This window comes from Electrona antarctica (assembly GCF_951216825.1).
Source record: "Electrona antarctica genome assembly, contig: scaffold_61, whole genome shotgun sequence".
In the NCBI taxonomy this organism is placed as follows: Eukaryota; Metazoa; Chordata; class Actinopteri; order Myctophiformes; family Myctophidae; genus Electrona; species Electrona antarctica.
In genome coordinates, this window is record NW_027638718.1 from 436,248 (window position 1) to 452,738 (window position 16,491).

General features: G+C 44.4%; 1 protein-coding gene across 4 annotated transcripts in view; it reads left to right on the top strand.

Annotated features, from left to right (window-relative positions):
• The first annotated feature begins 312 nt into the window (after positions 1-312).
• Positions 313-16,491, top strand: part of anln (anillin, actin binding protein) — a 71,540-nt gene continuing 55,361 nt past the window's right edge. For all 4 annotated transcript variants that reach the window (XR_013789245.1, XR_013789246.1, XR_013789247.1 and 1 more), the window contains exons 1-6: positions 313-464; positions 8,068-8,215; positions 10,607-10,873; positions 12,661-12,966; positions 14,873-15,031; positions 15,636-15,955. Coding sequence is in view for 1 of the 4 variants with exons in the window: in XM_079530706.1 (XP_079386832.1) it covers positions 447-464; positions 8,068-8,215; positions 10,607-10,873; positions 12,661-12,966; positions 14,873-15,031; positions 15,636-15,955 (1,218 nt within the window). In the remaining 3 variants the exon portion in view is untranslated. The remainder of the gene's footprint in view (positions 465-8,067; positions 8,216-10,606; positions 10,874-12,660; positions 12,967-14,872; positions 15,032-15,635; positions 15,956-16,491) is intronic.

A 16,491-nucleotide genomic window follows, 5' to 3' on the forward strand; every position in this document is an offset into this window, starting at 1 on the left:
TAAATAAAAGAATACATTTATTAAATAAAAGAATACATTTATTAAATAAATTGTAGATTTAAAACTGAACTCAAATTCAATTCTATCATCACCCCATCCGGCCTACAGCGGAAACGGAACCAGTATCACCGGATACAGTAGGCAGGCTCTATGACGTCTGTCATCTGGGTTGGTGGTTTGGTGGTCACCGATTGGCTCAGAGCGCACGTCTGTCATCGCTCCCCTCTTCGCCGTGATTGGTCCTCCCGCTTCTGTGCACGTCACAGCCAAAGCGGACCGTGTGGTGCGCATGCGCCGTACCGCTCAGCGCTGAAATTCAAATTTCGAACAGAGAACAGTTTGTTGTTTGTTGTAAAGAAAGAGAAGAGGAAGTAAGAGTCCGTTCTGTTCCCTCTGGGTTAATAATATTATCTCTACAAACACCTGGACGTGTTGTTTTTATCAGAATGGACCCTTTCACTGAGGTGAGTCTGACGGTGTAATGATATATCTATTGTTTATTCCACTGTCTGGGAGGTTTACCATGCTAGCAGCAGTTAGCACCGCAAGCTAACGCGACGTTAACGTTTATTTTGTATCAGTTATTCGGGAAGAAAAAACCGACACACGGTTGACCAATAAAGAACGCCTCGTTTATTTTTATTATCGTTTTGACGTTAATGTGTCAGTTTATGTCGTTATTATTATAATATCAATCAGTCGCTGGATTGACCACTAGTACCGATGCTTTTTGATTGATTGATTGGAAATATTTATTAACAGTTGTGCAGCAGAATTACAGTACATTTCAAGCACAACTCAATATAAACACTGTTAACTGTGAGTGGATGAAACCATACAGCATTACACTTGTTTACAAGAGGGTCCAATTGTTCAATTAATCAAAAACATTTAGAGACAATTATACAAATATACACTTCTTTACAGTGAGGGGGGGGGGGGGGGGATAAGATGCCTCTTTCTTTCATTCACGTGTCCATTGTTTTGTGGTCAACTGTCAACATAATTTTATCATCAAATATACTTTGATATTTTATCATCTGTATAATATACTGTATTAATCAGAAGCATAATGTGACACACAAATACAACTAAAGCTAACTGGAATTGAATGACAATAAGTACTATATTGCTGCAGCTGCAACTTAATATTATTATTTCCTTTTTAGTAAAGTATTTTTTACACAATGATTAGGGGAAAAGCCACAATACTTAATGACCCAGACAGTGATTAATGTTTGGTTGACTAGTTATTACTATCACTATATTTTAAGCTCCCATCGCCTGATGGCTACCACTATTCTGACACATTCCAAAAAATATGTATGTATTTTTATTAACTCTTTAGTAGAATCTTGACCTTTTGACTGTGATGCCTGTCTGCTAATGGCAGATGCAGTGTTGACGTGATATTAGTCTGGCTTATTAGCCAGGCTAGTGTCTACATGCCTGCTGTTGTAAATCTCCACTCATTCCCAACCTTTCTGATTTCAATCACACCCAGTTTTATTAGTTTGCATTTGGCCACAGACCATTTATTATTATTATTATATTTTTTTAAGTGACTGTCTGGGACCTCATTCCAAATCCTCTGTGGTGCTTAATTTAACTGTGACAGCGTACTAGCAAAGCATCCATGTGGACCCCTGGAGGTCCTCGGACCAGGCCTTGAGCACCAGTGGTCTGGTCTAACTCCAACCGTTCATTTCCTATTTAGGGAACAGTACGTCAGTCAGTCAGTCAGCCCTGGGTCTGTCCACTAGAACTCTGGTTCCCAAAGTGGGGTCCGGGGACCCCCAGGGGTACCTGAGGGAGTTCCAGGGGGTCCCCAGCTAAATGATAGTTCTGTAACCAAATGGACCCTTATGGCTCTGTAACTCTGAGAGTGTACAAATGGAACCAAATGGATGTTAAATTAACATTGATTCTACAATATAAATTGGGAGTCCCAGAGATAGAAATGCCATTAAATGGGGGGTCCGTCCGTAGACTAATGCATGTCAAACTGGGGGGTTCTTGAAATTAAACGGGTTGAGAATCACTGCTAGAGCTTCTCATATGGGGGTCCCTGGCATATGTTTTCAAATGGGGGTCCGTGGGCTGATTAGTGTCAATTTGGGGGTCCTTGACATGAACAAGTTTGGGAACCTCTGCACTAGTCAGTCAGTCAGCCCTGGCTCTTGTCCACTAGTCATTCAGTCAGTCAGTCAGTCCTGGCTCTTGTCCACTAGTCATTCAGTCAGTCAGTCAGTCAGCCCTGGCTCTTGTCCACTAGTCAGTCAGTCAGTCAGTCAGTCAGCCCTGGCTCTTGTCCACTAGTCAGTCAGTCAGTCAGCCCTGGCTCTTGTCCACTAGTCAGTCAGTCAGTCAGCCCTGGCTCTTGTCCACTAGTCAGTCAGTCAGTCAGCCCTGGCTCTTGTCCACTAGTCAGTCAGTCAGTCAGCCCTGGCTCTTGTCCACTAGTCAGTCAGTCAGCCCTGGCTCTTGTCCACTAGTCATTCAGTCAGTCAGCCTTGCATGGCTCTTGTCCACTAGTCAGTCAGTCAGTCAGTCAGCCTTGCATGGCTCTTGTCCACTAGTCAGTCAGTCAGTCAGCCTTGCATGGCTCTTGTCCACTAGTCATTCAGTCAGTCAGCCTTGCATGGCTCTTGTCCACTAGTCAGTCAGTCAGTCAGTCAGCCCTGGCTCTTGTCCACTAGTCAGTCAGTCAGTCAGTCAGCCAGTAACTGACGGTGTGACAGGCGAGTCATGACCCGTTTAATGATGCATTGTGGGGAGGGACGCACATTAAAATAGATTGGTTGGTGTTCTGTGGAAAGGTAACCTTGTGAAGCCAAAACCTTAAAGAAAGAAAGAAAAACATTTACATTTACAAAACCATTTAAAACATTTTTAAATGGTGAAAATAGCCGATCTGAAAGCTCACAACACGTCTCACCACGGCGTGTTGTGAGCATGTAGCTCTGCTATTTTCCATTTATTTTGTTGTGTGGGACGAATTCATTTAGGAAAATGTATAATGTATATTTAAAGAAAAAACCAAGAGGCCAGTGTGAGCCTGTGAGTGTATGTTCTGTTCACCCATTTAGACCTGAGGACGATTCTACAATGTCTTCTAAATCATGACAGTTTTCTGAAAAACCCTATGTTTCTGTGTCAGTGCCAGCTCAACCTTTTTCATGTCAAGGACCCCCAGAATTATCTGCATTTGGCCGCGGACCCCCATCTCAAAATATGTAGTTCCAGGGGACACCCCCCCCCCCCCCCCCCCCCAGACGTAAAGATTTGAGTTAAAAACGTTCGCTCTGAAAGAATATATATTCAGAGATTTGCGCCACATTTTCACGATTTTTCAAAAAATAGCAGACCTACAGTAGCGTGAGCTTGTAGATCTGCTATTGAGCTTGTAGATCTGCTATTGAGCTTGTAGATCTGCTATTTTTCAACAGCTAAAGTATAACATAATGCTTTAAAACACCAAAAGGGGTTCCCGCCCACAGAAAGAGGCTTTTCCATCATCATCATGGCATGATGTTGCCTTCCCTGAACCAATAGGATTCCACCGTTCAAATCCAGGAACCACAAACTGTGTGTGTGTGTGTGTGTGTGTGTGTGTGTGTGTCATTCCTTAGGAATGAATGGCTGTTTCTTTTTAAACGGCAGCGAGCTAACCTAACGCTCGAGTCATGTTTTCCACAAGTAGTTGCCTGGAGGAATTCTACCAGCCGCGGGAATGTGTTTGGTCTTGTTGTCGCAGGGAAACTTAACGGGGCAGTAAATCAGCTCTCATGACACTTTGACTCAGGAGGGGGGGGAGGAGGAGGAGGAGGAGGAGGGGGAGGGAGGAGGAAGAGGAGGAGCAGGAGGAAGGGTTTCAGAGCAAGGAGACCAGATGGAACAAACGCATGTCTGTTATCTGTGTTAGAACTAGTGCTGCATGCAGGGCTCGAGTCTTAATTGCTCAAAATAAATGTGACAAGAATTGTCTTTTTTTTCCCCCCATGAAAATATCTATTGTCTTTAGTCTGTGTCACTTGGAGCCATAACTACCTTTAGTCTGTGTCACTTGGAGCCAACTACCTTTAGTCTGTGTCACTTGGAGCCATAACTACCTTTAGTCTGTGTCACTTGGAGCCATAACTACCTTTAGTCTGTGTCACTTGGAGCCATAACTACCTTTAGTCTGTGTCACTTGGAGCCATAACTACCTTTAGTCTGTGTCACTTGGAGCCATAACTACCTTTAGTCTGTGTCACTTGGAGCCATAACTACCTTTAGTCTGTGTCACTTGGAGCCATAACTACCTTTAGTCTGTGTCACTTGGAGCCATAACTCCCTTTAGTCTGTGTCACTTGGAGCCATAACTCCCTTTAGTCTGTCACTTGGAGCCATAACTCCCTTTAGTCTGTGTCACTTGGAGCCAACTACCTTTAGTCTGTGTCACTTGGAGCCATAACTACCTTTAGTCTGTGTCACTTGGAGCCATAACTACCTTTAGTCTGTGTCACTTGGAGCCATAACTACCTTTAGTCTGTGTCACTTGGAGCCATAACTCCCTTTAGTCTGTGTCACTTGGAGCCATAACTACCTTTAGTCTGTGTCACTTGGAGCCATAACTACCTTTAACTACCGTGGCTTTAGACGGACAAGTTAGACAACATCAAAGTGCTCGACTTAGGGCCTCACTACATGAGGACGTCGCGGGCTGTTCCCCGCCTAAGTTTTGTGAACGATATAAAACTTTACTGCGTCTACATTGCGGTTATGTTAATTATGTACGGGTCTAGACGAGACCGGTAAACTGCTTCGTTTTCAAGATACAGCTGTAGTATACATATTGCCGGCCTGTAGATGGCCACCCAAAAAAAAGAAAAAGCTTATTCTAAGGCAATATGAAAGCATTTTATAAATTATACTATTGGTATTTCACACAGGTGTTGCCAAATAACTAATTATCTCAGATGCGCATATGACATAGGCTATCTAGGTCATATCAATTTAAGCAGCAGAGGTTGCAGAGCAGTGATGCTTCTCACTCTGCACACACTGATTTACCAGCTAAAGTTGATGCCTACTTTAAATCATAATATGACAAACCTTGGATTAATTCTTCTGAAAACGAGCAGCACGCACAAAGTAAGTGATTCACACATTCAGAGAGAGAGAGAGAGAGAGAGAGCGCACGCACCCCTTCTGAGAGACTCGAGAGAAGGGGTGAGCTCTCTCTCTCTCTCAGATCATCATACAGCTCACAACGAGGAGCGGCATGGTACATTGTGAATTTATGAGTTTGACTTTGGAGATTGAATATATATTCGCTGGTGCTCTGAATGTCAGAAAATTGCTCGTTTATAGATTGATTACACCTGCTGGCAGCATAGCGCTAATCATTGCACATAGGCTATAGCCTACAAAAGTATAAAAAAAAGAGCAATTGGAAACAGTGAAAACAGGCCGTTTATAGAGGAATATGGACAGTAAACAATGTGTTTATCCTACCTGTGGTCTCTCAATGCAAAGCCGTTTTGAAGTTACACAAAGAATGTTTAATTTCCACCCAAGAAGAGAAGCACTTTGATGAGGTCCATGCATGCTTTGCACTGTGCACTGCGCAGTCAGACCCGCCTGGATGGCCCCTTAAACCTCTCCTAAAGTCTCTCTTGTAGACAGACAACTAGTGCTGCACCGTTCTGGCTCACATTTACAAATGATGAGATCACATAGTCTGAATCTACAAGAGATTATTATTATTTCTTCAATTAATCGTGCAGCATTAGAACCACTCGTTGGTCTGTCTTCTGTAAAGTGGCAGTTTATTTTACGCCCTGACTAAAGTAAAGTTAGCCTCCATAGAAAATAAACGTGATGCATTTATATATCGCTTTTCTTTGCTTTTGTTATAGTCCTCTGACCTCCCAGAGGACACATTCACCCATAATGCACACAGACAGACAGACAGTAGATTTACTAGTACATAGGTGGCAGCGGTGGCCGAACGGATAGCGGCGCGGTCTAGATACCGGAAGGTTCCCAGTTCGAATCAGCCGTCCGACACGTTAAAATTACCACCGCTGAAATGCCCTTGAACAAGGCATCAACCACTACGATGAAATGTGTTCTATGAGCAGGGCCTGGCTGGAAACAAGTTCTTGAGCTTAGCCCAGATACCCTGGGTAAATATAGATTTCATTTCATTTCATTTCATAAATACAGTAGTCATTACTCTCAACCTTTTTACATGTCAAGGCTGTATGCCTTGACATGTAAAAAGGTTGAGAGTAATGACTACTGTATCTTTGCAGAAGCAAAGATTGGAGTTAAAAAGGTCCGCTCTGAAAGAATATATATATATTTATTTTTTTGCGGCTTACGCCTTTTATTGGTTTTTTTGAAGGGACAGACAGTAGGCTGACAGGAAACGGGAGAGAGATGGGGGAAGACATGCAGTAAAGGCCGTGTCGGGCTCGGGAGTCGAACCCGCGGCACACTGCGACTGGATTACCAGTCGGGTGCCCAGACGGTTACGCCACCGCCTGGGCCTATATATATATATTGAGAGTAATCAGTACAGTACAGTACAGTACAGTACAGTACAGTACAGTCTGTGCCGCTGTCTTCATTATTTTATTTCTCTGCCTTTGTGCTTTCCTGGCTTTGCCAGTTCTTATTGGTCGAGCTCCAGTCAGGCAGTCGTTAACTTGGAGGAGATGGTTGGGTAAACATTATGACCTTATTTGGAGCTGATTTCAGGTCTAGTTAAACATGACCTCATCAGATAAGACTGCAGTCTGACTCTGGATTCTGGAATATCAACGTAGACCCTATATATATATATATATATATATTCTTTCAGAGCGAACGTTTTTAACTCAAATCTTTGCTTCTGGGGGGGTCCCTGGAACAACATATTTTCATATGGGGGTCGGAGGCCAAATACATATAATCTTGGGGGGTCCTTGACATGAAAAGGTTTGAGAACGACTGACAGAAACACAGGGCTTTTCAGAAAACTGTCAGGATTTAGAAGACATTTAGAATCGTCCTCAGGTCTAAATGGCTTTATCCCATCCAAGGCACCCTGACTTACTTTGTTACTTTATAGAACCTTACATTCATGTCCTATTTATACGGTATGCAAATTGTAAATATGTAAATCCTTCCCCATAAGATGCAGCATGTCACGAGGAAAACTAAAGAGAATGTCTGTTTTATTATAGGACAGATTTAAAATAAGTTTTATACTTTGTGGGGCGTGGGGGTGACATTCACCAAATATAGCAGATCTACAAGCTCACACAATGTGTCACCGTCCGTCCGTCACGTTGTGAGTTGACGCGTTGTGAGCTTGTAAATCTATTTTTTGGGAGAAGAGACATTTGGTGTAGATCAGGGGTATTCAACTAGATTAGGTCGGGGGCCACAACTGTAGAATGATTGTGTGTGGAGGGCCGCACAGCGTGCGCGCAAAGCGATTTTTTTGGGGGGGGATTCTACAAATGCATTTTGTGTTCAAACACAAAGATTTATGTAGGCTAATACATTTGTGAACATATATCACATATACACAATGTGATATATGTCTATACCTTAGAATAGACCTCTTTGACAGAACGAGCGTCAACAAGCACTAGCTGAAAATATAAACACACACACAGACTCATTTCTCTCCAAAAGCCCTTGAATATGATAGAATATAATTTAGGATTACTGTCATTATGATAATCTAGCACTTTATATATCGCACACATCATACCTGTAACTTTCTCACTTAAAAAAAAAAAAAAATAGGAGTAGGGATGAGAAACCCTGGCCTGGACTAAGCATTTCCCCAGAGTAGGGAATCTCCACACACTGTAAACATGAACTCTAGTCAACAAACAACAAGGTAGATTAGTCACACAAGTAAAGAGGGAACAATGCAGTGGCTGAAACAATCTGGGAGGTAAACGCTGAACCCTAACATCTGTCTAAACAACAACACCACAATTGGCAAACGGTAGCTGATCTTAGAACACGCGTCGTCCACCCTGTGCTTTATAATGACTTTTCTTCTTCTCCGTTTACCAGAAAATGCTGGAGCGAACGCGCGCCCGCAGGGAGAACCTGCAGAAGAAGATGGCGTCCAGACCCGCGGCGGGCGCCGCCAGCAGCAGCAAGCGCGCCAGAGAGCCTCTCGCTGAGACCAACAGCATGAGGAGCGACGCGCACACTACAAGTAGGAGTAATACACACACTACAAGTAGGAGTGATACACACACTACAAGTAGGAGTGATACACACACTACAAGTAGGAGTAATACACACACTACAAGTAGGAGTAATACGCACACTACAAGTAGGAGTAATACACACACTACAAGTAGGAGTGATACACACACTACAAGTAGGAGTAATACGCACACTACAAGTAGGAGTAATACGCACACTACAAGTAGGAGTAATACGCACACTACAAGTAGGAGTAATACACACACTACAAGTAGGAGTGATACACACACTACAAGTAGGAGTGATACACACACTACAAGTAGGAGTAATACGCACACTACAAGTAGGAGTAATACGCACACTACAAGTAGGAGTAATACGCACACTACAAGTAGGAGTAATACACACACTACAAGTAGGAGTGATACACACACTACAAGTAGGAGTAATACGCACACTACAAGTAGGAGTGATACACACACTACAAGTAGGAGTAATACGCACACTACAAGTAGGAGTAATACGCACACTACAAGTAGGAGTAATACGCACACTACAAGTAGGAGTAATACGCACACTACAAGTAGGAGTAATACGCACACTACAAGTAGGAGTAATACACACACTACAAGTAGGAGTGATACACACACTACAAGTAGGAGTAATACACACACTACAAGTAGGAGTAATACGCACACTACAAGTAGGAGTGATACACACACTACAAGTAGGAGTAATACACACACACTACAAGTAGGAGTGATACACACACACTACAAGTAGGAGTGATACACACACACTACAAGTAGGAGTGATACACACACACTACAAGTAGGAGTGATACACACACTACAAGTAGGAGTGATACACACACACTACAAGTAGGAGTGATACACACACTACAAGTAGGAGTGATACACACACTACAAGTAGGAGTAATACACACACTACAAGTAGGAGTAATACACACACTACAAGTAGGAGTGATACACACACACTACAAGTAGGAGTGATACACACACTACAAGTAGGAGTGATACACACACACTACAAGTAGGAGTGATACACACACTACAAGTAGGAGTGATACACACACTACAAGTAGGAGTGATACACACACTACAAGTAGGAGTAATACACACACTACAAGTAGGAGTAATACACACACTACAAGTAGGAGTGATACACACACACTACAAGTAGGAGTGATACACACACTACAAGTAGGAGTGATACACACACTACAAGTAGGAGTGATACACACACTACAAGTGTGTGTATCACACTACAAGTGTGTGTATCTTCGAGCTCCACTAGAGTGCTCCAGACTTCCCGATCATTTGATTTTTTGATCTGCCGATACCGATTTTTCCCGATCCGATATTTATACTTTTTTAATGGAACACTTATGCCATATCACAATAGTATAATATCCAAAATCACGGATAATTCATTTGAAAATGACGTATCGGGACAACGCTAAGGTGTACCGTTAACAATAGTCAGCAATCAATCAATCAATCAATCAATCATAAAGTGAACAAACTCCTGTCTCCCTACTAGTAGACTTTCCCCTCCTCTAAACGTGGTATTGCTGTGTCTCCTCTCAGCTCCACAGCTGTCCTCTAAGCCGTCTCCCATGTCTTCCTCCTCCTCTCAGCTCCACAGCTGTCCTCTAAGCCGTCTCCCATGTCCTCCTCCTCCTCTCAGCTCCACAGCTGTCCTCTAAGCCGTCTCCCATGTCCTCTCAGCTCCACAGCTGTCCTCTAAGCCGTCTCCCATGTCCTCCTCCTCCTCTCAGCTCCACAGCTGTCCTCTAAGCTGTCTCCCATGTCTTCCTCCTCCTCTCAGCTCCACAGCTGTCCTCTAAGCCGTCTCCCATGTCTTCCTCCTCCTCTCAGCTCCACAGCTGTCCTCTAAGCCGTCTCCCATGTCTTCCTCCTCCTCTCAGCTCCACAGCTGTCCTCTAAGCCGTCTCCCATGTCTTCCTCCTCCTCTCAGCTCCACAGCTGTCCTCTAAGCCGTCTCCCATGTCTTCCTCCTCCTCTCAGCTCCACAGCTGTCCTCTAAGCCGTCTCCCATGTCTTCCTCCTCCTCTCAGCTCCACAGCTGTCCTCTAAGCCGTCTCCCATGTCTTCCTCCTCCTCTCAGCTCCACAGCTGTCCTCTAAGCCGTCTCCCATGTCCTCCTCCTCCTCTCAGCTCCACAGCTGTCCTCTAAGCCGTCTCCCATGTCCTCCTCCTCCTCTCAGCTCCACAGCTGTCCTCTAAGCCGTCTCCCATGTCCTCCTCCTCCTCTCAGCTCCACAGCTGTCCTCTAAGCCGTCTCCCATGTCCTCCTCCTCCTCTCAGCTCCACAGCTGTCCTCTAAGCCGTCTCCCATGTCCTCCTCCTCCCAGCTCCACAGCTGTCCTCTAAGCCGTCTCCGTCCAAGCGCAGCCGTTCTGGGGAGATGGCGGTTCCGCCACAGCTCCAGGTGGGCGAGGAGAACCGGGAGCCTGCGGTCCAGCGGGGACCGGGGGTCCCTGCGGCGCTGCTGTCGGACCCTCGCACGGACAAGAAGCCCCCGGCGGGACCGGCCAGCGTTCGATCCTCCTCCTCCCTGGAGAAGACCACGCCCCGGCCCGTCACCCTGCAGGCCCCTCCTCCAGAACCACCGGTCCAAAGTAACTAATTACATTTACTACTTGAGTACAGTTTTGAGTATTTCCAATATTTTTACTTCTACTATTGTACTTACTTACTTCAAACTGTTGTACTTTTCACTTCACTACAATTATTTGACAGCTTTTTCTTTGTAGATGTTGATTATTATTATTATTACAAAGCACACAGTAACCACTTCAGCCCGTGTACATTACGGCCATTTGGCCGATCTACAAGCTCACAATGATCTACAAGCTCACAATGATCTACAAGCTCACAATGATCTACAAGCTCACAATGATCTACAAGCTCACAATGTTTCGCATTGTGAATTTGTGAGCTTGTTTAGATCTGCTATTTTTAAAAGGCGTTTTATACATTTTGAAAACTTTAAATGAGACGTTCTACATAAAAAAAGTACTTTCTTACTTTTGGTACTTTAAACATTTTGGTACCAATACGTTTGTAATCTGTATTAGTATTACTTCAGTGATTCCTCTTTCAACTGGTGTTTTTGCCATTTTCAGAACTACATTTGAAATACGAGAGAAATGACGGCCATTTAAACCTGACTCTTTAGATAAGTGCTATATTTAAACCTGACTCTTTAGATGAGTGCTATATTTAAACCTGACTCTTTAGATAAGTGCTATATTTAAACCTGACTATTTAGATAAGTGCTATATTTAAACCTGACTCTTTAGATAAGTGCTATATTTAAACCTGACTCTTTAGATAAGTGCTATATTTAAACCTGACTCTTTAGATAAGTGCTATATTTAAACCTGACTATTTAGATAAGTGCTATATTTAAACCTGACTCTTTAGATAAGTGCTATATTTAAACCTGACTCTTTAGATAAGTGCTATATTTAAACCTGACTCTTTAGATAAGTGCTATATTTAAACCTGACTCTTTAGATGAGTGCTATATTTAAACCTCACTATTTAGATAAGTGCTATATTTAAACCTGACTATTTAGATAAGTGCTATATTTAAACCTGACTATTTAGATGAGTGCTATATTTAAACCTCACTATTTAGATAAGTGCTATATTTAAACCTGACTCTTTAGATAAGTGCTATATTTAAACCTGACTCTTTAGATAAGTGCTATATTTAAACCTGACTCTTTAGATGAGTGCTATATTTAAACCTCACTATTTAGATAAGTGCTATATTTAAACCTGACTATTTAGATAAGTGCTATATTTAAACCTGACTATTTAGATGAGTGCTATATTTAAACCTCACTATTTAGATGAGTGCTATATTTAAACCTGACTATTTAGATAAGTGCTATATTTAAACCTGACTATTTAGATAAGTGCTATATTTAAACCTGACTCTTTAGATAAGTGCTATATTTAAACCTGACTATTTAGATAAGTGCTATATTTAAACCTGACAAGCTCACAACGCCTCGCAATGCGAGGCGTTGTGAGCTTGTAGATCAGCAGTTTTCACTCCCCCCCCCCCCCCTCCCCTTTCTTATATTATTTGACAATTTGACCAAAATGTTTCACCAGTTTTTATAGTATAAGTTTGTTGATTACTTTTGATGCGGTAATGGTTTTATTTTTTTTTATTTTTTTGAGGTATTAAAAAAGGTCTTGAAAGTCCTTAATAAATGAATACATGGTCACTTCACTGTCATCTGGGGACCCCCCCCAAATCATGTGGGCCCCCCCCCCCCCCCCCCCCCAAATCATGTGGGGACCCCCCTGGGGGTCCCGACCCACAGGTTGAGAACCACTGCTCTAATACACTATATTGTCATTATATCTAATGTTTATTTGCGTCCAGAACATGTCCAGGGTGGTCCTCCAGAGCCTGAGAGGATGGCCCGGCCCGTCACCCAGGCAGAACATGTCCAGGGTGGTCCTCCAGAGCCTCAGAGGATGGCCCGGCCCGTCACCCAGGCAGAACATGTCCAGGGTGGTCCTCCAGAGCCTCAGAGGATGGCCCGGCCCGTCACCCAGGCAGAACATGTCCAGGGTGGTCCTCCAGAGCCTGAGAGGATGGCCCGGCCCGTCACCCAGGCAGCCCCGCGTCCAGAACCTGAGAAGATGCTGGAGTGTCCTGCTGCCCCAGAACCACAGAGGAGTGAAGGTCCTTAATCGTTCTTTTATGTTTTTATTAGTTATAAACCTGTATGAGTTCGCTTTGAAAGTTGTATTTTTTTTTTATCCCACGATTTTGTAACCCATTTTTAAACCCGGTGCCAGTTGTCTAAACTGTAATCCTGGGCGCTAGCGAGTACTCTCTCTCTGCCATCCAGTCTTCTAAACTGTAATCCTGGGCGCTAGCGAGTACTCTCTCTCTGCCACCCAGTTGTCTAAACTGTAATCCTGGGCGCTAGCGAGTACTCTCTCTCTGCCATCCAGTCTTCTAAACTGTAATCCTGGGCGCTAGCGAGTACTCTCTCTCTGCCACCCAGTTGTCTAAACTGTAATCCTGGGCGCTAGCGAGTACTCTCTCTCTGCCATCCAGTTGTCTAAACTGTAATCCTGGGTGCTAGCGAGTACTCTCTCTGCCATCCAGTCTTCTAAACTGTAATCCTGGGCGCTAGCGAGTACTCTCTCTCTGCCATCCAGTTGTCTAAACTGTAATCCTGGGCGCTAGCGAGTACTCTCTCTCTGCCATCCAGTCTTCTAAACTGTAATCCTGGGCGCTAGCGAGTACTCTCTCTCTGCCATCCAGTCTTCTAAACTGTAATCCTGGGCGCTAGCGAGTACTCTCTCTCTGCCATCCAGTCTTCTAAACTGTAATCCTGGGCGCTAGCGAGTACTCTCTCTCTGCCATCCAGTCTTCTAAACTGTAATCCTGGGCGCTAGCGAGTACTCTCTCTGCCATCCAGTTGTCTAAACTGTAATCCTGGGCGCTAGCGAGTACTCTCTCTCTGCCATCCAGTCTTCTAAACTGTAATCCTGGGCGCTAGCGAGTACTCTCTCTGCCATCCAGTTGTCTAAACTGTAATCCTGGGCGCTAGCGAGTACTCTCTCTCTGCCATCCAGGAGAGAATGTACAAACTATTGAGTGTACAAATGGAACCAAATGTTTGGCTCCATTCGGTAGATACTGTACTGTCTACGGATGTTAGGTAATAAATGCATTGGACTCAGGGCAACAGCCCAGCTTTAATGATCTTAAATCCCTTTATTTTAGATTGTTTTGTAGTAATAGTACAACATAAACATTACAGAGACTTTAGTTGTCACTGTACAATACTTTAAAACAGTTGTCATGTTGCACACATGCCTAAAATAGCTCTTATTTGCGCCGCCCTCGTTGAAAACAATATATTTCCAAATCCAGCTTGTCTCAGTTCAGGCTGCATGAACAGCGCTGGGTTTCTGCCCCCTCAATGTCCTAACTCTTCTATTAGATGGCTCTGGGTTTCTGCCCCCTCAATGTCCTAACTCTTCTATTAGATGGCTCTGGGTTTCTGCCCCCTCAATGTCCTAACTCTTCTATTAGATGGCTCTGGGTTTCTGCCCCCTCAATGTCCTAACTCTTCTATTAGATGGCTCTGGGTTTCTGCCCCCTCAATGTCCTAACTCTTCTATTAGATGGCTCTGGGTTTCTGCCCCCTCAATGTCCTAACTCTTCTATTAGATGGCTCTGGGTTTCTGCCCCCTCAATGTCCTAACTCTTCTATTAGATGGCTCTGGGTTTCTGCCCCCTCAATGTCCTAACTCTTCTATTAGATGGCTCTGGGTTTCTGCCCCCTCAATGTCCTAACTCTTCTATTAGATGGCTCTGGGTTTCTGCCCCCTCAATGTCCTAACTCTTCTATTAGATGGCTCTGGGTTTCTGCCCCCTCAATGTCCTAACTCTTCTATTAGATAGCTCTGGGTTTCTGCCCCCTCAATGTCCTAACTCTTCTATTAGATGGCTCTGGGTTTCTGCCCCCTCAATGTGGTCCCTATTCTATTAGATGGCTCTGGGGGTTACAAAAAGGGCTTCCGTCTGGTAATATAATATAATATAATATAGATGTCTTGTCATTCCCCAGAGCCCCAGCGGACCGGCCACTCCGCCAGTAGAACAACATGCGTGCAGCCGGACCGAGAGGCGGTGCCAAAGGAGGCCCCGCCCCCAGCCAGCGGCGCCGGGGGCATGAAGTCCCGCCTCCAGAGGCTGGCCGAGAAGAGGCAGTGCTGGGACAACAACGGTACGGAGATATTAAAACAGGGTGCATTTTGCATCCCAAAACATTTATTTTGCTAGCTTTAGTTATAATAATCATTTCTTCTTCTGTTTTCTACATGAATATAACCACATTATAACCATATACAATGAAATGGGTGTTAAATGCTGAAATTTGTAAAAAATGGCAAAATATGACTCGTTGAAGTGGGACTCATAAAATGTCCCTGGGACTCATTTCTAAAAGATCATCCCTGCATCCTGGGACTCATTACACTGAAAGTCCTTGGCACCAAGGGGTCCTTGTTGCCAAGGGGTCCTTGGTGCCAAGGGGTCCTTGGTGCCAAGGGGTCCTTGGTGCCAAGGGGTCCTTGTTGCCAAGGGGACCTTGGTGCCAAGGGGTCCTTGGTGCCAAGGGGTCCTTGGTGCCAAGGGGTCCTTGGTCACGATTTTTCGAAAATAGCAGATCTACAAGCTCATAGTGCGGCACTCGGTGCCGCGCTACGAGGTTGTAGATCTGCTATTGTTCAAGAGCTAAAGTATAACATAATGCTTAAAACACCAGCAGGGGTTAAGTACGTAGTGAAACGACAACAACACATTGATGTATTTTTTTTAAATGTTTGTAGGTGACTCGTCTGACGACGTCCCAGACGGCCCTCCTCCTCCTCCGTCCCCTCCGAGGAGACAGGAGGAGGCGTGCGTCCCCTCCTCCTCCTCCTCCTCCTCCTCCCCCCCGGCCCCGGTGGGCCGGCGAGGCCGCCTGGCTCACCTGGCGGCCGCCATGGGCTCGTGGGAGGACGACCTGAGTCGCCCGGTCACGCGCATCAAGGAGGACAACCAGCAGGACAAGCCTGGCTCGGCCTGGGCTGCCAAGATGGCCGCCAGGGACGCTGCCGCGAAACTACCTGCTGTCAGCAGCAGCAGGCCGCCGTCCACGTCAGAGCAGGTAGTCAGATTAAAATAGGTTGCATTCTGCATCCCAAAACACAGTTTATAGTTCAGGGACAATAAAACAACGACCTCTGCATCCACGGGATGCACTACTGTACTACTGTACTGTTTTTTATTATTCTAGTTTATTTTGCTATCTTTAGTTATAATAATCTTTTCTTCTTCTGTTTTCTACATGAATATAACCACATTATAACCATATGAAATGAAATGGGAGTTAAATGCGGCGATTTGTAAAAATGGTTAAAAATATGACTCCTAACGTGGTTGAAGTGGGAATGTGTGAATCTAAAAGACCGTCCCGGGACTCATGACGTACACATGGAGAACAGGGTAACATGGAGAACAGGGTAACGTCGTCAACAGAACACACGACATGGGCTCCTCTCCCGTCTCTTTTTTTTAAAGTAATTTTAACTAAAGGTGGACTTAAAATAATGTAAAGGACAGGAGGACAGCCTGTCCACCGTGGTCTGGACACTAGTCCCTTTTAAAGTAATGTAGAGGACAGGAGGACAGCCTGTCCACCGT